The 20,939-nt window shown below is 41.8% G+C and overlaps 2 protein-coding genes across 3 annotated transcripts in view; one reads left to right on the forward strand and one right to left on the reverse strand.

Annotated features, from left to right (window-relative positions):
- LOC137498916 (cell surface glycoprotein 1-like) overlaps nucleotides 1-387 on the reverse strand; it is a gene marked incomplete at both ends in the record, with an annotated part of 978 nt that extends 591 nt beyond the window's left edge. Inside the window, one exon of the mRNA XM_068226735.1 lies at nucleotides 1-387. This exon is cut by the window's left edge and continues 591 nt beyond it. Coding sequence (XP_068082836.1) covers nucleotides 1-387 — 387 coding nt within the window.
- bdg (bedraggled) overlaps nucleotides 1-20,939 on the forward strand; it is an 842,871-nt gene that overhangs the window by 558,598 nt on the left and 263,334 nt on the right. The window lies entirely within an intron of this gene.

Genomic DNA, 20,939 nt, shown 5'->3' on the forward strand with positions numbered 1-20,939 from the left:
GTTGGTTGGTTGGTTGGTTGGTTGGTTGGTTGGTTGGTTGGTTGGTTGGTTGGTTGGTTGGTTGGTTGGTTGGTTGGTTGGTTGGTTGGTTGGTTGGTTGGTTGGTTGGTTGGTTGGTTGGTTGGTTGGTTGGTTGGTTGGTTGGTTGGTTGGTTGGTTGGTTGGTTGGTTGGTTGGTTGGTTGGTTGGTTGGTTGGTTGGTTGGTTGGTTGGTTGGTTGGTTGGTTGGTTGGTTGGTTGGTTGGTTGGTTGGTTGGTTGGTTGGTTGGTTGGTTGGTTGGTTGGTTGGTTGGTTGGTTGGTTGGTTGGTTGGTTGGTTGGTTGGTTGGTTGGTTGGTTGGTTGGTTGGTTGGTTGGTTGGTTGGTTGGTTGGTTGGTTGGTTGGTTGGTTGGTTGGTTGGTTGGTTGGTTGGTTGGTTGGTTGGTTGGTTGGTTGGTTGGTTGGTTGGTTGGTTGGTTGGTTGGTTGGTTGGTTGGTTGGTTGGTTGGTTGGTTGGTTGGTTGGTTGGTTGGTTGGTTGGTTGGTTGGTTGGTTGGTTGGTTGGTTGGTTGGTTGGTTGGTTGGTTGGTTGGTTGGTTGGTTGGTTGGTTGGTTGGTTGGTTGGTTGGTTGGTTGGTTGGTTGGTTGGTTGGTTGGTTGGTTGGTTGGTTGGTTGGTTGGTTGGTTGGTTGGTTGGTTGGTTGGTTGGTTGGTTGGTTGGTTGGTTGGTTGGTTGGTTGGTTGGTTGGTTGGTTGGTTGGTTGGTTGGTTGGTTGGTTGGTTGGTTGGTTGGTTGGTTGGTTGGTTGGTTGGTTGGTATTAACATTAAAGTCTTCAGCCCTATGACTTGACGACACGGGGAAGACTCGGGTAAAGAGGGGACAAATAGAAATAATAATATTAACAATGAATCTCTTAGCAGAGATCATTTACATTCCGAATCATACGACATGTAGTGCTGAACGTGCTTTTTCGGCACCTCAGTAACCCGTTAAAACTCCGATCTTGAGATTCAGAGGCGGAGGGTGGGGGTAGCTGGGCAGAACGATGAGAGGGATGAAAATGAAAGACTCTCTTGACTTCGCAAACTAAAAAGGATTGTAAAGGACAAAAGTAAATTTGGTGAAATTAGGTTCGAAAAATGAAAGAAAGGAGCCTGGATAAAGTAGAAGCAAAGTGGAGGTCACGTGGTTGTAGGTGGTTGTTGTTATTGTTTTAACATAAGAGGAAGTACAACTAGGCAACCATCTCCCAGATCATAAAGACTTGACGCCTTAATCGTCATGGCCCTCAGGCGGGTTATAATAATAATAATAATAATAATAATAATAATAATAATAATAATAATAATAATAATAATAATAATAATAATAATAATAATAACATTTGGTATGCAATGTACGTAATTAAACGCGACTGTTAACAAAAATGTCCAAGCCCTGAGTAGTTTCCCCAGAAATTAGCCAGGGCCTGTTGTTCCTATTGGCCTTCTACCTATTTTAAAGTGGCGATTGATCCACGGACCACTTGTATGGGTGTGAGATTGAGTTGTGGTCTCGTCACTGTATCTCGGCAGTTCACTGCACGCTCTTGTGTGGCCGGATGTATAACTCCCCCTGATAACACTTGCTTCCTGTGCCTGTCGTCGTCATCCCCATGTTCGATGCATTGAGCCGTAGGCTCAATGCGAGAACTTTTGGCCCATCGACCTTACTGGTCTTGAGTGCCATGACGTTAAAAGTGATCCCATTAAGTTAACAGCGTTGATGGGTTGGGATATGTGAACCTTATGCTCGTTCATTGGCCAGAATGTGGCCGGGCGCACGTACAGTAATGTGCGCTGCAAGTGCATGAGCATGTCTTAATCATGCGAAGAAGGTGAAGCAGACATACAGACGGAGGTCACCCATCCAGTGAGTGACCACGCCCGATGTTGCTTGACTGTCGTAGCAGTTGGTTCCAGTGCTTTAAAAGTGAGAAAAAATTTGGGATGTTGATGGTGAGGAGAAAGCTAACGAGACGTCTGGGTAGGAGGCTGGTTGGGGCTTGTTCTTGGATTAGCGGTTGGCATATACTTGGTGGTCAGGAGGTTATTCCTTGGAGGTTAGCGGATAGGTAGATTAATTTAGGATAATCTGTCGGCTTGGCATGGCGGGAGGGTGGTACGGGTTTTGGGTCAGTAGCTTGATCAGTAGGAGGTTTACTAGGTTGTTTATATCTTGGCTGGGCTGGCTGGTGTTGTTGTGGGTAAGAGGAGCCGGGTTCAGGGGTGGAGTGTTATTGAGGTTTTGTGTAGGGGGAGGTGGTGTGTGCGTATGTAAGTGTCTTGACTGCTTGTAGTGTGCTTTAATTGCCTTTTTTAGAAATGGGCAACCAGGGTATGAAGCGGCATGGCTGCCTTGGCAGTTGGCGCACTTCGGCTGGAGCCGCGGTACCTTGCACTCAGTGTGGCGGTGATTACCCCCACATCTGTTGCAGCGGGTTGCCTCTGAGCAAGAAGCTGCAGAGTGATTTAATTTAAGGCAATTATAGCATTGTGTTATGAGAGTGGAGCGGGGATGTTGGTAGGTTAGAGATTCTGTAGTGCGGGTGGTGTGCGTGGGTCGTGCCTTCAGCCTGGGGGCAGGTTTGCTACGCCTCCTCCCAGGTTGAGTGTCCGTGCCCGGTTGTGAGTCTGATTGGGGCTCAGTCCCGGGTTCGGTTTCTGGTGGGTTGGGTAGGGGGAGTGCCGTGCCCGGTTGTGAGACTGATAGGTTCTCAGTCCCGGGTTCGGTTGCTGGTAGGTTGGGTAGGGGGAGTACGTGTGTAGTGGGTGATTGTGAGTCGTCTGTTTGAGCTGGTTCAGATGAGAGGGTATCAGTGTCTGGTGGCACAGTGACGTTAGTCTGAGTAGCTGCGTGTCCGTTGGCACTGCGTGTTTGTGAGAATTTACTGAGATGTCGTGTCTGGGCGTTGGTCTGTGTCATTCTGTGTTTGATGGCCGGAGTGGTTTGTGTCATTTTGTGACCTATTAGCGGTTTTGTTTGGGTTTGCTTATGTTCTGTTTGTACACCATCTGATAGTGTTTTGTATTCAATTTTGTGCAGTGTCAGTTCATGTACGATTGCGAAGTAGTTTTCTTCACCGGTGCGTGAGAAGATGAATGTGTAGCCGTTGTCGATTTCTTGTAAGTATTGAATGTGGTGTCGGACATTGCGTGTGGCAGTATGTATGAGTTTGCGGTGATCAAGGCGTTCCTGAATTTGTTCTAGTGGGCTTAGATGAGCGATGTTCAGGATTGGGATGACTAGAGGAAGGTAATCAGATTCGGGTATTTCGGTGCGGATTCTTAGTGGTATGTGGTAGGGTGTTTTCGGATTTTGGAGATCAGAGGACATGGTGGTTTACAACTGGAAAGTCGGGGTCCTGGCTACTCAATCCACCAGGCGGGTCCCGACAAGTCGAGGGTGTGGTTCTGGGGTGTTATTGAAAACACTGGAACGGTCAAACTCACTGGGAGGACCGGCTACTTGGCGCAGCTCAGTGAGTACTGTCGGTTCAGGTGTAGGTTTCGTATCTCAACGTGACAAGAACCGAGCGAGTAACTACACTGAGTGCTACTGTCAATTTGCGTTTGCCCGCACAATGGCAGGCAGGCTGGCAGCTGGGTGACTGGTGTTAATATGCAGGACCGCAGAATGGAGGCTCCAGGACGGTATCCGAAAGATCGGACCGCGCTGTAAAATCCAAGATGGCGGCCGTTGCCGGTCGACCCTCGGTGTAGCTGGCGGCGAGCGAGCCTGGGCTCGCGCTGGCAGGAAGTCCGGTGGAGCGCTCCAAGCGGCTGGATAGCGATACTAGAGTACCGCAGAAGAGCACGTTGGCGGGAGACGTGGGCGACCTAGCGGCTGACAGGGTGCTCGGTCGAATCAGTGCTCCGTCTTGGCTGGTGAATGGCTGGGGGCACCCGGTTTCAGCGTGTTTCCTCAATGGCCTGCTTCCTGTGCCTTCACAAAGCTTTCCTAATTATACCTAGCATTGGTACAGAGTTGTCCAATTATCGAAACCTCTAAATTAGTGTGCGTGCCGCAGGCGAAGCGATGGGTAGTGCTTTCGCTCTCTGTCAACAAAACTACTTCTTGCTTGTTGTGTTGGTAATGATTCATAATCGTCTTTGGTCATCAGCTCCTTGAAGCTTCTATTTTGAAACTGACTGATGACACGTGCCTGTAATGAATGTTATTATTTGAAACTGAAAGTTTGATAGGTGACCTAGAACTAAAAATAAATTTGTATACTGACATATATTTCGTGTTAGAATGAAAAGTCCAGAAGATAAAAGCGACTCGGATTGAAATAGCTTCCTACGTCCCACCACTCTGGATCAAGCCTTTCAATTTTAACTTTTTTCCTATTACATTTGGTCATTCAACTTGTGGCGCTATTTTTTTTATTTACAAAACGTCCCTCAGTTGAAGGTTGCCACAATAGACAACGAAAAAGCATAACAAAACAAATGTATAATTTCGGTTTACACACATTTTGTTGATTACATTATTCTTATACATCGTAATATCGTTAAACTACAAGAGTTATAGCATATAGCAATGAATTCTGAGCAACGAAATGGAACCTAGTAAAGCTAACAAAGAAATACATAGTTTGCAGTTTTGGAACGTCTAAGTTAAACTACCTCCAAAATTCACACTGAATGAAGAAGAAGTCTTACGAGCTCTTACCATTATCCTATCACTTTAATGTCCTTCAATCCAAATGTATCTTTACAATAAGTTAGGGTCGGTTCAGAGATCAACTTATGGCTGATCTGTGGAGATTTCAAGACGAACTGTGAGGTCCATTATACATCTTATGTTCGGATACCTCTTCACATTCTAATTATTTCTATCAGTTCTAAGCCAGCCTTTTCTGTCCTTCTGTCCTTAAATGACTGCTTTGGTATTATTTTTTAAATATTTTTTTATTTAGATTACCTCTGGGAAGCGTAATGTACCACTGCCCTCCACTATTTACCATCTTCCCATTCATTTCTTTTGCTGCATTCCTGACTCCGTCGTTTCTTTTTAATGCATTCCCCCACAATTCCCTTCGATCTAGTTCTAAGCCAGCTTTTTATTTTACGCATTGCAGTTGTTTAACACATAGTCCTATTTTGTTCTTCATAAATGATTCTGCCTCATTTTGTTCTTCCTGTCGTACTTTTTAGAGACTGTACCCCATTTAAATTGCTTGTATTTCAAACCCAAAATGCCAAAATAGTTGTTAGTTTTGGCACTATCTTATACCAAATATTTTACACAGCTTTTACAACCAGTTTTACACAGAAGTGTTGCCTATTCTTGTATTTAAATTTTGGTATAATTTTGCTTCATCTGACAATATGCTATGAAGGTGTTTAAACCTGTAAGTTAATTGATATCTCTGACAACAAATATTCAAATAATAATTTAAGTGTTTGATGTCAGTCGATAATTTAATAATTTATTGAATACATAAGTCAAGTTCGCCGACGGAAAGTACCTCCCGAGCGAGCTCTCCTCTTGGACGACACCTGTAAGCCTGACGTTGCTAAAAATATAATGACCAAAAATGTTTGGCCTCTAGACACAACAATAATCGTCATCATTACGTTAAACTGTAGGCTTGTTAATCAATTAGTACCCTTCTTTCCAATAAACCCTCCTAATCTGATATCGAATTCTGTATCTTCATTCCTCTGACGCACGGAGGCTCAATTTCTAGTAAATTAAATAAACTCGTGGCACATACGGTCCCTATTAAGATGACTACTACCCGGCCAGATGACCTGTACACTTAAGATGTTGGACTGAGTGGCAGATACTTTCCGCACCACCAAAACGTAAAATTTCCAACGTCCCTTTAGGACAAGGTTTTCCATTAGCAACTAATGTTGCACAAGTGAACTAGACGCTGTGTGATCTTTTAACAGTATCAATAACGTAGTGCTGCTCCGACCTCGAAGTAGTATGGGTTGTTGCCAGAGTTGGCTATTTGCAGACAATTGTGTTGTATTGCAATTTCAAACTAGAACTGACGTCTAGACTCCGGATTTTTAGGCAGTATAATAATAATAATTTCGTGTGGCTAATTCTATCCAGGTGCAGGTGTGTAGGTAACTGCGTGTTATTGTGGTGGTGGATAGCGTTATGTGTGGTGTGTGAGTTGCAGGGATGTTGGGGACAGCACAAACACCCAGCCCCCGAGCCATTGTAATTAACAAATGAAAGTTAAATCTCAAACCCAGCCGGGAATCGAACTCGGCACCCTCTGAACTGAAGGCCAGTACGCTGACCATTCAGTCCACGAGTCGGACTTTAGGCAATAATAGGTTGGGATGCAAACTGATTTGGTTATTAGGAAGTGTCGTGTAGCCCGTTCTTCCGTTATGTAGCAAGAGTAACATAAATTTAAGGGTTCTGATGGGCTGTACCCCTGAAGCCTATGCAAGACTCATAACACAGCCGCTGTGTCGGGTAGGCTATACTTGTTACCCACTCAAAAAGTTTACATTTTGACCTATTACTGCCTAAAATAGTCCAGATACCACTTGTATTATTTCATTCATAAACTGAGTGCCTCTACAGATCTCGTTTCGTTCTACATCTCTTATCACTAAAATATTAAACACCAAGTCTAATTACCATTCCTGTGGTCTTCCCCTACTTATCCTTCTCTCCATGGCTGAATGCGCTATTCTCCTATCTTCTCCCCATTTTCTTCTCTTGACCACACTGGTTCATACACACAGTTTCATCCATTGAGTTCATTGCTAACTTAGGCTTTATTTCTCAATTGTGAGCATCTTTCTGCCCTAATTTGCACCACCAATCATTCTTCTTATTTTCATCTCTGTTTCTTTATGAATACTTTACGCCATCCTTAGTCCACTCTCCTCGGACTCCCATACAGAAAAGCCATCCTTTTATCAAATTATTTTTACAAAGGTCCCAAGTTGTTTTCCTTGTTCATCCTCAGAATGTCCGGCTCCGTGAATAAATGGTTAGCGTGCTGGCCTTTGGTCACAGAGGTCCCGGGTTCGGCAGGTCGGGAATTTTAACCATCATTAGTTAATTTCTCTGGCACGGGGGCTGAGTGGAATGTGTCGTCTTCATCACCATTTGATCCGCATCACGCTACGGACGTCAAATCGAAAGACTTGCACCTTGCGAGCCGAACATATCCTCGGACACTCCTGGCACTAAAAGGCATCGCCATTTCATTTCAATTTTATCCTCAAAATCATTTTCTTATTTTATTTCCTGTTCTCTTTACGTTCTGTTATCGGTATCAGCCATACAACACTCCACATGTTCAAGGGCAGAAACGTCATTCACTCCGGCGGTTTATTCATTCATTACATTTCACGAGTTGAACACCAAGACGAAACCGTGCAGCCCACCACTGACCTTTGAGCTGGCCTTGCAGCGCTGATCACTTTCCCTTGCCAAGTTAGATGAGTCCAACGCAGATCTCGTTACATCACTTCTCCAACACTCCGTGTCCAGCCGTACCTGGGTAAGACACCGCTCTCCCCAGATCGCATGAGAACTCGTAACAAAACTACTTCCCGCTGTTAAAGCGAAGAACGCACGATTCCGATCGAAATTATCTGGTGTTTGCGTGGTTTGTGAAAGGCTTGTCAGTGTTCTCGTCGAAGACGACACAGAATGATACATTATATGCTCTAAGAAGTTGGGCGTTACAACTTTCAAAATCCGTCTCATTAAATATGAGGTAGAGGTTCTTGGATCATCTAACTCCAGAGAGAAATGACTCGTATGACCTGAGGAGAATATTTGAGTCTGCTGTAGGAATGCTGTCGTCGTTGCTACATCGTTTAAGGTTTTGGAAAATTGTAAATAATTATATAATATCTATAACGTACCTTCATTTTCTTTAGAATTTCAGGATCGCCAGGGTGCCAGAAGTTTGCCGGCAAAAGGGATTCTTTAACGAGCTAGTAAATCTACTAAGACATGTAATAAAGCTCTTCCGTCTTTATCAGTGACTATGTTATAGTGACTATTTTCACAGTGATACGAACACCACGACCGTTTAACTTCCGTTATTTTGAAATTAACTTAAATACAATGTAGATTGCGATGTTGAAAGAGTAGGAATCAGTGCGTCCAACTACGTCTCAAGTTTGAAAAATTCACCCTGTAAGTGACTGATTTTTCTTACTAAAAGCCTACACAATTTTTCATTCAATAGTACTAGATTCAGCTATTCACAACAAAGATAAGGACATAGTAATATTCCAAATATCTTAATACAAACAAGTCGAAAGGGGTGAAGTCCCAAGAAACTAGGACTATAGATGATCGCGAAAACACATAATATATGCACATTCAAAATGTTCATTACAGTCTGTATTTAATACTTAACACTTGATCAGATAAAATGACAATCTAATGGAGTTGGATCTCAATAAGTTAGTGATTATAAATGTTCATAAAAATATGAGAAAATACTGAAGTTAAATGGTCGAGTCCCGGGACTGGATGAGTTTCCAAGGTCATCCTGAGGATACAATTTTTAAAAAACACTCAGAATAAATGATATCTTCTTCAAGTCCTGGAATACTACCCCAATCATTTGTCCAAACATTTACAACTTCACCCACCAGCATACATTCCACAACAACGTAAGTTACCATTATGTAATAATAATAATAATAATAATAATAATAATAATAATAATAATAATAATAATAATCGTAATCGTCACCCTCATCTCTTCAACGGCTACAAAACCTCAACCGACACCGGAATGCCGCAATTTATTTTGTCCCAAAGAGAAGTTCTTTGACGTGCCAGCAAGTCCACTAACTGTCCCGCCATTCGATCTCACTACCTTAAGTGACGGAAGGGAATGTCAAATCAAATGCTCGACTCAACTGCTCTCTCAGATTTTCTACACACGTACGCACATGTGCCGTTAATACGATTCAACAGCATCCTCTTTTCTTTAAGGTTATTTCTATTAGGTACCATAGTGATTTCGTGTGTAGCTATTTTAGTTCAGAATTTTCAATGCTGTTTCTTTTACTATTCATTCTAGTTATAAGTGTTGCTCGGATTTTACTGTATTAAATGTTTTGACGTATATATATGTGTGTGTTATGCCTTCGCTGGTGAGCTGTAGTGTTTACGCAGCACTCACTATGTCTTCAGTAATGGGCCAGAATAAATTTGTTACTTTCATTGACCTGTCTCAGTCTCATCCTTGGCTTTGACAATATGAAAGTGACCGAGGTATGAGCGATGCTAGTAATATCATCCCTTATGCAGCCAGTCCGTGTTATGAATGGTATAAAAATATCGCTCACAGGGTCAGTTGGTGAATGCATTTCAGTGGGCTTGGCAGATTGATATGTAATAGCAACTTCTGGCTCGGTGAAGAAAGCAACGGGAAACTACCTCACTCATTTCCCTATTATGCTTCTTCAGTAACACCTAGGCTGTCTATGGCAGCTGTTAGTGGAGTTGTGGAGGTTCAAACCAGCTTTTGGGCTGAATACCCAACATACGCATATTTGTGTTTATTGGGTTTAGATTTGAAAAGAAACTAATCACGGGCTTGAAAAATGTACCATTCCTACGTTTTCTTTAAAATAGAAACCTGTAAAACCGCTTCATATATGACCGATGAGGGATTCCAGCCCTAGTGGCTAAAGCTCCGGACTGTCGTGCTTGGTAGTAAGTTTAGGTCAAAAATTTTAAAGCATTATCCTTCAACCAACTCGGCTGATCATGTTATCGCTTAAGAAGTTCATTCATGGCTGTATGAGTTACGTCACTTATAGCAGACTGTAAGAGTTACGGTAAATAACATAAAGAAAAGGAGATAGAAATAACCTTGCAAACCTACTAGACTTCACTGCAGATTGTGCAACAGCTTTTCTCTGTTCCTGTTAACTTTTTGTCTGCCATCTGATAAAGTTTCACCTTGGTAGTCATATAGTTGGTACGTTTAAGAAGGAGTGGGTAAGGTAGAATGTAATGTCCGTGTTCAGATCTAGGTCGGTGTACTTGATGAGGTTGATAGGTACAACTCATTAACTTCATTAGTGCATTTGCCTACTCTATTTGTTGACTGATAAAATGACATTGCTACACCTATTGTTTGAACTTACCCGTTTCCGTCTACAGGAACTAATAGAGAGTGCAGATCAAGGCTAGACACGCAAATCTCTCTCACATGGAACAATTGGTTACTACCGATGGGTAATATCGGGGATCGATTCCCACGTAAACGCCCGGAGCCATTCATCCGAATGGACGTTTGGGCGAATCCGATTTCCCGAATTACTTTTAGCGGAAAATCCTTTCCTCAGAATAGCAAGTTCTGGTAAACAAATTACTCCTAAAATTTCATAAAAAGTAGGTAATACGAAGATTATTATTAAGAAAATGTTCATTCCTCCCCTGAAGGGGGAGGCGGGCCACCTCGAAGGAAGGAGATCCAGACCGGTCAAAGCTGAAGTGAGGGATTTAGGAGTTGGGCAAGGGATGTGTGGAAACAAGGAGATATAAATTGTTTGGCTTATTGGCTAATTGTATTTGTTCTTTTTTCATTTTTTTCATTTTTTTACTCTGCTTTTTATTTTTATGTTTTTATTTATATTCATAGAACATAGTTTAATGTTTATATTACAGTTTGCTTTGTCACACCGACACAGATCGGTCCTATGGTGACGATGAGACAGGAAAGGGGTGGGAAGGAAGCGGCCGTGGCTTTAATTAAGGTTCAGCCCCGGCATTTGCTTCGTGTGAAAATGGGAAATGACAGAAAACCACCTTCAGAGCTGCCGACAGTGGGGTTCGAACCCACTGTCTACTGAATACTGGATACTGGCCGCACTTAAGCGACTGCAGCCATCGAGCTCGGTAATTTGTTTTATCAAGATGTTGTACATAATACGTATTTGGTGAATACGCAGAAAATTATGTAAGTAATACTTTATTACAGGTATACAGTAATAAGCGGTCGTATGGATATGTAGATAATTTCCTCAACTTGCAAGATTAGAATTAGATGGTATAGATGGTGGTATGTGTGGTAGAATATTCAATTCAGAGTGTACGGTTGTAGCCCATGCGGCGAATGTAGTCCAGTCTGCATATTCCAACGCTAGTGGTTATTATCTTTCCTTCCAGTAAGCAACGTATCCTCATCCCGGGGTTGTGTAGCTCTTTTCAGGCACACCCGCAATGGAGGTGAGCTGCATGTACCATTCTAACCGCATACCAGCCCTCCTGCCATTCTTAAATGTCTTGCAGTACTGGGAATCGAACTCAGGCTTCTAATGACGGCAGCTAATAGCGCTATGTAGCGGTATGTAGGCGCACAGTGACAACTACTTTTTTTTTTGTGTGTGTGGAATGTACTGTACTTTTCTCTCTAACCTCAGTTCTTCAACCGTGCATACGATATTAGCCTGCTTTACCTGAAATTCCATCAAAGCGTCATAACAGTTTGGATGATGTTTTGCTGAGAGAATTTGAAAACTGTTGTGCCAACCCCTCACTTACGTATATTGTTGGTGCGGTGATTATCCTCCCTTGTCGCATTGTACTAATTCCAGAGAGTCTTTGGGAAACGTGGAGATATGCATTGTTGTTCAGGATTTTGGATTCTTCGGGGCTTTCTACCCTTCGGATTTTTTTATTCTTCGTATATTTCGATTCGGATGATTGGGATGGGGGCTTGTCGGTTTGTGCTCTATACATTCGGTGTATTTTAATCGCAGGACTGGATTCGGAAGAATGGGCGGGAAGTTATTTAACTGTTAAATATTTGTAAATATTAGTACGAGGGTTGGGGCATAAATCATGGTAACTATACTTTCCTCTCATTTTCACGGCGTTACCATACAATTGTCATATCTGCTGTAAAGCATGACACTCATAGGAACTCGCTGGACAGGTACGTACACGCTTGCAAAGAAATGGTGTCCCAACATATGGTAAACAATCAACACTGCCCGACTCCAGTACTGAAAAGGAGGGGAGAGAGAGAAGGGGTAGTGTTGAAGGTCACTCCAATACTGAAAAGGAGGGGAAGGTATTGAACAGATATAATAGTAGTGAAGACACAATGTGTGTATTGCTATACATCCGCCGCTGTGCCCATTTCAACCATAACAAAGTCCTATAGCGGACTGTCTACCTGCAGCAGTGCGTTAAGCGAGGAGGTGGGGGGACGCCATGTCTTACTTAGTATTTATATCAGGACACCATTTCTACTCATTCATAGACCACGCACATGGCGATGGGACTGCAGTAGTGAGTCAGGCTCCGTGCAGAACAGATGTGAAGTGACAACTGAAACTGCCGCCATGCTCAACGGACGAGTCTCCATGCGATTTTGACCTCATTGCCTCAGATATGGTTTGAGACATGATAGGAAAATGCCAACGCTGTGAAACATGAGACTGCAGAATTCACACATGGTGAGGAGACTGTTATCCAGCATCTCCCGCATCGCTGGCGGCGTGTTGTGGACAGTCTAGGGCTCTAGGGGATTACTTTGAGGGTTTACCTTGAAGGTACTATACTCCCTGAGAATAGACATTATGTAGCACAAGGATTTCATGGCTGACAGCTACCTCGCTTTATATCCTACACCTGGTAAACCTACTCGTCATTATTTATACATTCCACAGCACTTGAAGCTCGCTCCCCACTTCCATCTGCATATATATACAGTATATTCATTTGCCTGGCAACTCCCGCATTCGTGCGAACAATTATTTTTCTATAATTTTTCAGAACATGTTCTCTTAAAAAAGGAAGTCAGGTCCCGGACGAAACTATCTTTACATCGGTCTGTTTTCAGACCAACTTTGCTTTACGGGAGCGAAAGCTGGGTGGACTCAGGATATCTTATTCATAAGTTAGAAGTAACAGACATGAAAGTAGCGAGAATGATTGCTGGCAGAAACAGGTGGGAGCAATGGCAGGAGGGTACTCGGAATGAGGAGATAAAGGCTAAGTTAGGAATGAACTCTATGGATGAAGCTGTACGCATAAACCGGCTTCGGTGGTGGGGTCATGTGAGACGAATAGAGGAGGATAGGTTACTTAGGAGAATAATGGACTCTATTATGGAGGGTAAGAGAAGAAGAGGGAGACCAAGACGACGATGGTTAGACTCGGTTTCTAACGATTTAAAGATAAGAGGTATAGAACTAAATGTAGCCACAGAACTAGTTGCAAATAGAGGATTGTGGCGACGTTTAGTAAATTCACAGAGGCTTGCAGACTGAACGCTGAAAGTCATAACGGTCTATAATGATGTATGTATGTATGTATGTATGTATGTATGTATGTATGTATGTATGTATGCATGTATGTACTCTTATGCGTACTCGATTATCCCCACAAATAACTAGCTCCTGCCGTAAGACCTGTTAAGAATTTATTCTTAGTCTAGCCGCATGCCATAGCATCTTAACCCTTTCGTGGCCAAATTATTTAAGAAATGAATTTTTGGGAACTAGACATATTTTTGTAGTGATGGAATGTCAAGGAATGAGAGACTATATTTAAAAAAATTCAAACACTGGAACTGTGAAAAAAAATGTGTGAACTATATATCCCAATGGCTGTCAGTATGCCTAAGTGACACAAATGTGGGAACTATACTTCCCAATAGCCAAATGCTAGCACACAAAAATCAGGACACAGAATGTGAATATGTGCATTCATCTTATACCACACAGAAGTATAGCTAATTTACACTGAATACAGCTGTAACCATAATTTCAGGTAGAATAAGGGGTGTACAAAGTGAAAGCCAAACGAATAGTAGATCCACAATAGGTAATCTGAACACATTTATTTGTCAGGAAACAAGCTACTAATACATTAGATTTTAATTTTCATGGAATTTCTGGAACTCAGTAACATAATAAAATTAATTAAAATAAAATAACAAAATAATTCTGGAGATAAGTAATCATGGCAACATGAAGAACTAATGATCCTGTGTTTCACCTTTACATAAATCCTATTTATTTACCCATACTGAGACAAAAATATGCTCAATCTAGTATGTCTGAGGCACTACAGAATAATTTATGATAACGTAAATAGTTTAGAGTTATTAATATCCATTTTTCTGGTGCAGAAAATTACTTCACTTCCCAAAAATGCGCGCTCCTGGCAGTCTTTACACTACACACATGTAAACAAACACGTCCACCAACCTAGAAACTGCAAATATACCCGAGCAGAATTTTTCCTAGATTTTCTGATGTCCACACCAGGTAGCAGTACAAATCAAATGTGGGAATCAGATCACCCAATGGCCCAATAGCGGAAAAAGTTAGTGGGAATTATATTACCCACTGGCCACGAAAGGGTCAGAACTGCAATTCGCAATCTTTTTATAATTTAATTTAATTTTTTATTGACCTTTGTTGTAAAAACATTTAGGCATCCTCCATGTACAGTGAACACTCACAGCACACATACAAAAATATGAATTGTCAGCGCAAAGTACTTATAAGAAATAAAAAAACAAATCGTCCACATTCATCAAGTAAATAAAACTACACTGAATCTCTTTTCCGGGTGGAGAGGGGGAAACAAACAAAACACTGGCAACAATGCGATGAGCACAAAGTCAAATTCTTATATCCGCGGTTCTCAAAAAGCCCATCGCAGCATTGAGAACTGAATTGTTTTCACCTTGCAACACCAGCGCAGTGCTGGTCGGGAACGGCACTTGTAGATGGCAGAGTTAAGATAGAAAGCGGCTTCGAGAAGCATCATCAAAGCCACACTTCAACAAAATGTGGTTGAGACCACCATCCTCCGCATACTGACATCGACAGCGCGGTGAATGCAAAACTCCTATGCGATGTAGATGTGAAGGAATGATCCATGGTTTAGCCTTATTCGGATTACTGAAACCGTTAGACCTCATGACCGATGAAACTTATAATACCATGGCTTAGGAGGGATGTCGGGTTGTACAAGAACATAAGCTCTACGTTTGTCAAGTTGAAATGTTTCCCATTCCGTACACCATCTGTGACGAATTTGTTGTCGAATAGTGAGAATAAAGTCCATCCATGGAAGTTGCAGCGCTGTAAGTGGACCTCCCGTTGCACAACGTTTAGCTAGTACGTCAGCCTTTTCATTGCCAAAAATTCCACTATGTTCTTGGACCGAAAGAACTGCTACGAAGCAGTCCAAAGAGTAGAAGTTAAAAAAAGCACGCCCCACGATGTCATACAAGTAACCATGCGTTTGGAGATTCCACTGAAATTTTTGTAATAACGCTTTGGGAGTCCGTAATGATGAGAGCGGAATCGAATTGCTTGTTTTGAAAAAACTTAGTGCAGCACATATACATAAATTCCCAACGTTGAGTAGCCGCGTACTACCTACTTTAGGCTAATATGCAACCCTCAGCATGTTGTTTACAGGACGAGTTAATGTGTACGTTGGCAGTTCCTGACCTGCTCAGAACACAAACGTCTGTGCCGTGGAAAAGAAACATGTAGAAAATTCTAAATTCCCATCGAGGGAATTAGATATTTTTCACCAATAGAGCATGTCAGAAATGTCAAAAACATATCAGATGTAAGGCTTTTCAGGCGTTTGCTCTATTAACCAGCGTTTCGTCTTAGGTCTGACACTAGACTCATCAGAGTGGAATGTGTCAGACCCTACCCACTGACGCTGGAATGTATGCAGGTGAACTTATCAGAAGCCCTTATAAGAGGCACAGTCTGATAACTGCATACGGGAGATAAAACTCCACAATGGAATTATTGCCCGCCTGAAAAGCCTTACATCTGATATGTTTTTGACATTTTTGACATGCTCTATTGGTGAAAAATATCTAATTCCCTCGATGGGAATTTAGAATTTTCCATTAGGAATTGCTAGGCGGGCAATAATTCCATTGTGGAGTGTTATCTCCCGTATGCAGTTATCAGACTGTGCCTCTTATAAGGGCTTCTGATAAGTTCACTTGCATACACCCGAGCGTCAGTGGGTAGGGTCTGACACATCCCACTCTGATGAGTCTAGTGTCAGACCTAAGAAGAAACACTGGTTAATAGAGCAAACGCCGGGCTGAGTGGCTCAGACGGTTAAGGCGCTGGCCTTCTAACCCCAACTTGGCAGGTTCGATCCTGGCTCAGTCCGGTGGTATTTGAAGGTGCTCAAATACGACAGCCCCGTGTCGGTAGATTTACTGGCACGTAAAAAGAACTCCTGCGGGACTAAATTCCGGCACCTCGGCGTCTCCGAAGACCTTAAAAAGTAGTTAGTGGGACGTTAAACAAATAACATTAATAGAGCAAACGCCTGAAAAGCCTTACATCTGATATGCTTTTGACAAAGAAACATGTGCTGGAAACTTTAAGTGAAAATGAAAAACAGACAAAAAATAAGTGGAAAATCAAATGCTCATAAATATGTCTTTCAATAAATGAAACTAAAATGGATAACGATTAATTTGTTTGCATCTAAGGAATCGTTTTCGAGAGAAATCTCTATGGAATTTGGAGTCGACAAGTAAAGGATTCAGTGCATCAAAAGGGGGGAACTGACTCAGGACCTGTGTAACTACCACGAATTAAATAATCAGTTCTCTGGGGTATGATGCGATGGGAAGTCCTTGATAAAAGAGCCTTCTTTCTACATGTCTCTCAGTGCTTTATATCACATCCTGCAAGATCACATCAACCAACCACATTCTAACACAGCTCTTTAATAACATGTTTCTCAGTCTTTCACATCCATCAGTACTTCACATCACAGCCTGCACGGTTGCTAGGTATCATAGCGTCACGCATTTTGTATCGTAATTTCTTTAAGTTTTCAGATGACCCCCAACCATAAGAGATGTTTGTCTAAAGGTGGGGACAAATTATTTTTTTAAATTAGTATAATATTAAAAGATGCCTTTGCTGGCGGGACCTAGTGTTTACACTGCACTAAGTCTTCTGGTATGGGCTAGAGCAATTTTGTTACTTTCATTGATCTGTCTCTGTCTTATCCTTGGCTTTGACAAAATGAAAGTGACTGAGGTATGAGCGATGATAGTAATGCCATTCCTTACGCAGCCAGTCCCTGCTATGAATGGTGTGAAACTGTTGCTCACAGGGTCGGTTGGTGCATCCATTTCAGTGGGCTTGGCAGACTGATATGTAATAGCAACTTCTGGCTCGGTGAGGAAAGCAACGGGAAACTACCTCACTCCTCATTTCCCTAGTACGCCTCTTCAGTGATGCCTAGGCCATCTATGACAGCTCATGGCGGAACTGTTGAGAATCCAACCAGCCTTCGGGCTGATGACTAAACATACATAATATTAAAAGTGTGGATGTAGACAAAAGAAGCGGCACTGCTGTCAAAAATTAGCAAGTAAATAACACCTGATATATATCTCTGTGGAGGCGAGATACTACTTTTTTCCATACCTCGAATTTTCGATATCTCGAAGTATTTTCAGTATTTTCGACTGTAGTAATGAATATTTAAACAGGAAAGAAATTCGTTTAAGTAGGATTTGTTACTGACAGTGGTGGGGCCGGCTCCCCCGGTGTAGGGGTAGCGTGTCTGCATGCCTCTTACCCGAAGTTTCCGGGTTCAATTCCCGGCCAGGTGAGGGATTTTGCCTGGATCTGAGGGCTAGTGGGAGTCCCACTCTGCCTACGTGATTACAATTCATGACCTATTTGGCGGTGATATAGCAACCCCGGTTTAGAAAGCCGAGAAGAACGGCCGAGAGGACTCATCATGCTGACCACATGGCACCCCACAATCTGCAAGCATTCGGGCTGAGCAGCGGTTGCTTGGTAGGTCATGGCCCTTCGGGGTAATTGCGCCATGAGATTTGGTTTGGTTTTGATAGTGTTGGTTAAACTACAATTACCGCAGTTACTGAAAAATATTTTACTCTGTTTCAATTACACATTACTTTTTACCGGGCGAGTTGGCCGAACGGTTAGAGGCGGGCGGCTGTGAGCTTGCATCCGGGAGATAATGGGTTTGAATTCCACTGTCGCCAGCCCTGAAGATGGTTTTCCGTGGTTTCCCATTTTCACACCAGGCAAATGTTGGGGCTGTAGCTTAATTAAGGCCACAGCCGCTTCCTTCCAACTTCTAGGCCTTTCCTGTCCCATCGTCGCCATAAGACCTATTTGTGTCGGTGCGACGCAAAGCAAATTTTAAAAAAACATTACTTTTCAACAAGTAATCAGTGAAATGGCAATTTCTTTACAGAACGCATGTTTCATGTAGATCTGGAATTTACCGAAGTTTGCAAGAAAAAATCATTTTAAGTGGGTTTTTTAAAATCATAGAGACGTTAAGTGGCTATCATCACTGAGCGAGAATAAGCATGATACCCTGAAACTTTCAAAGTGAATGCTCCCATACGGAGTTTGTATACCACACACATGGCCTCATTATTTTGAGGGCCAACTAATCCATTGTATTTATTCAGATAGGAAAATTCCTTAACCATTTCGCAGTCACATAGTTCTTTCTTGGTTCTATTATCGACCCACGTACAAACTCAGGAAGTCGTAATTCACGATTGTCTAAATTACAACCAGTAACATAAGCTGCAAGTAGACGAACGAGAGTGCGTGACGTATTCTTGGCTTGCAAGTCTTGCAAGTGGTGAGGCCCAAAATTTACCTAGCTGTCGATGTATTGTATATCGATTACTGGAATGTAAGTAACGATTACAATTTTATTTCAAGAAGTAAATTATGAGTAAAAGTTACATTTTTGTGAAAAGTAACGATTTTTGATGCAAAAAGTAAAATTCATATTTCAATTTCGGTATTGACTATAGTATCTAAGTTAAAGTATAAGATTTCCAGCTACTCGATACCACACATTATAATATTACAGATTATTTAATCAAAACTACCTGTAGAAGTGTACATGTTTCGGTTCGATTGAGCCATCATCAGCACTGGGAAGACATATTTTTTTACTTATTGAATAGAATATCCCATAAAAATATTATCTGCGCACCTTTTCTGGATATATTTACACCCTACAGTAGTGCTGCATTGGTCGACCTCGGCAATCTTCGAGATTCATACTGGCAACCTTTGAAACACAAACTATGAATCGCTTATGCATCGCTGTGCGACATCTGGCGTACACTTTACGTACTAGTACTGTTGTTATTTACACAGCAAAGCCAAACTATAGAATTCACTCTAGGAATAAGATTCGCATCGAGAAATGTGATATAATGTGTGTGTGACACAGTTGTTGGCTGAAGATAACAAAGGTTTAGCAAAATTCATATCGATCGATCATATTATCGATTCAATTCAGATTTCATTTCCATTCAGTTGGCAGTACTACTGGTACCGCGAGAGCTCCCTCCTTACACCTCACCCCGGACGGAAATATATCGATAAAAAGTGCGCAGATAATACATGTCTCTTAGATCCCTGGTGAAAACTTATTGTAAAACACGTGTTCAGGACAGCACAGATAACATTATGAAAATGACATTAAAATCTTGTGCAAATTGTTGGCTCCATCCATCGAAATCTTTTTGTTTCAAGAATAGATCCTGATGTGGCATTGGTGCTGCATTATACAGTATGCACCGTAGTCGATATGGGATTTATGTCTCCTACTTTGTGGCATTATATTTTTGTATTTTATAAGCACGATTCTGTGAATTTCTGTGGATGGAGCCAACAATTTGTAGGCCTACAAGATTTTAATGTCATTTTCATCATATTTATGTGTGCTGTCCTGAACACGTGCTTTGCAATACGTTCTCACCAGAAACCTAACAGGCATGTATATTTAACAACAGGGTCTCTGATATAAACTAAGACCGTCGAAGCTGCGTTTTTACTCTCCGATCCGTAAGCTAGAGTATGGGAGGCGCGCATAAGTTAGTTCTTGACGTCGCAAGCAGTCTGCACGTGTTCGACCTGGCAAGCATCAGTCGCCAGTCTAAATCTCAGCTGTGAGACAGTTATCATTGCAACACCGTACTGTATTTTCGTATGTAAAAGTTCTGGTTTCATCTTAATGGTCGTGTGAACAGTCATAACTCTCGCCATTGGTGTGCCGAAAATCCTAATGGTGTTTATGAAGTCCTTTACTGTGATAGGACGATTGCTGTTTGGTGTGCTGTTAGTGCAAGACAAATAATAGGGCCTAATGTTTTCGAGACGACAGTAAATGCAGAGAGGTACCAAGATGGCATTTTGATGCCGTTGTTCCATTAGTTAACGGAAGAAGAAAACTCGCATTGGTATTTTCAACAACTTCAACAACTCATACAGCTGAAGATTCTCTTCTTACAATCTCGGAGAAGTGTTTGCAGACAGAGTGGTCAGTGCTGGTCTATTTCTCCCTCGTTCTCCAGCTCTAACAGTGTTTTACTTGTTGGTAAAATGAAAGAAAAAATGTATCGAACAAATCCTCACACATTGGAGGAACTGAAAGAAAACATTACGAATGAAATCAGAAACATTACAGCGGCAGAATTCACTCGCGTCACCCAGAATGTGGTTATCGGATACAATGCCTGTATAACCCAGGAAGGACGATACTTCCAACATATTTTATGAGATAATATTTCATACAATATTGTGTATGCACGCTTAAAGCAGCACAGAGTACAAACACCATGCGTTCGGTCTTAGTTTATATGACAGACATCTTTATGTCTATATCGTACATCGTTATGAGATGTTTTATTCAATAAGTAAAAACCATTTTATGTCTTTCCAGTGCTGATGACGGTTCAGTAGATCTGAAACATGTTGATGAAATAATATGCAAGATTACAATGTGTACTATCGATTAGGTGGAAATCTTATAATTTAGCTTATATAAAAGTAACGATTATAAAAAGTACTTAAAAAGTATTCGTTATAAGTAATACGATTACATTCCTCAATTACTTCCCAACTCTG

Source organism: Anabrus simplex, chromosome 3, assembly GCF_040414725.1.
Source record: "Anabrus simplex isolate iqAnaSimp1 chromosome 3, ASM4041472v1, whole genome shotgun sequence".
NCBI lineage: Eukaryota > Metazoa > Arthropoda > Insecta > Orthoptera > Tettigoniidae > Anabrus > Anabrus simplex.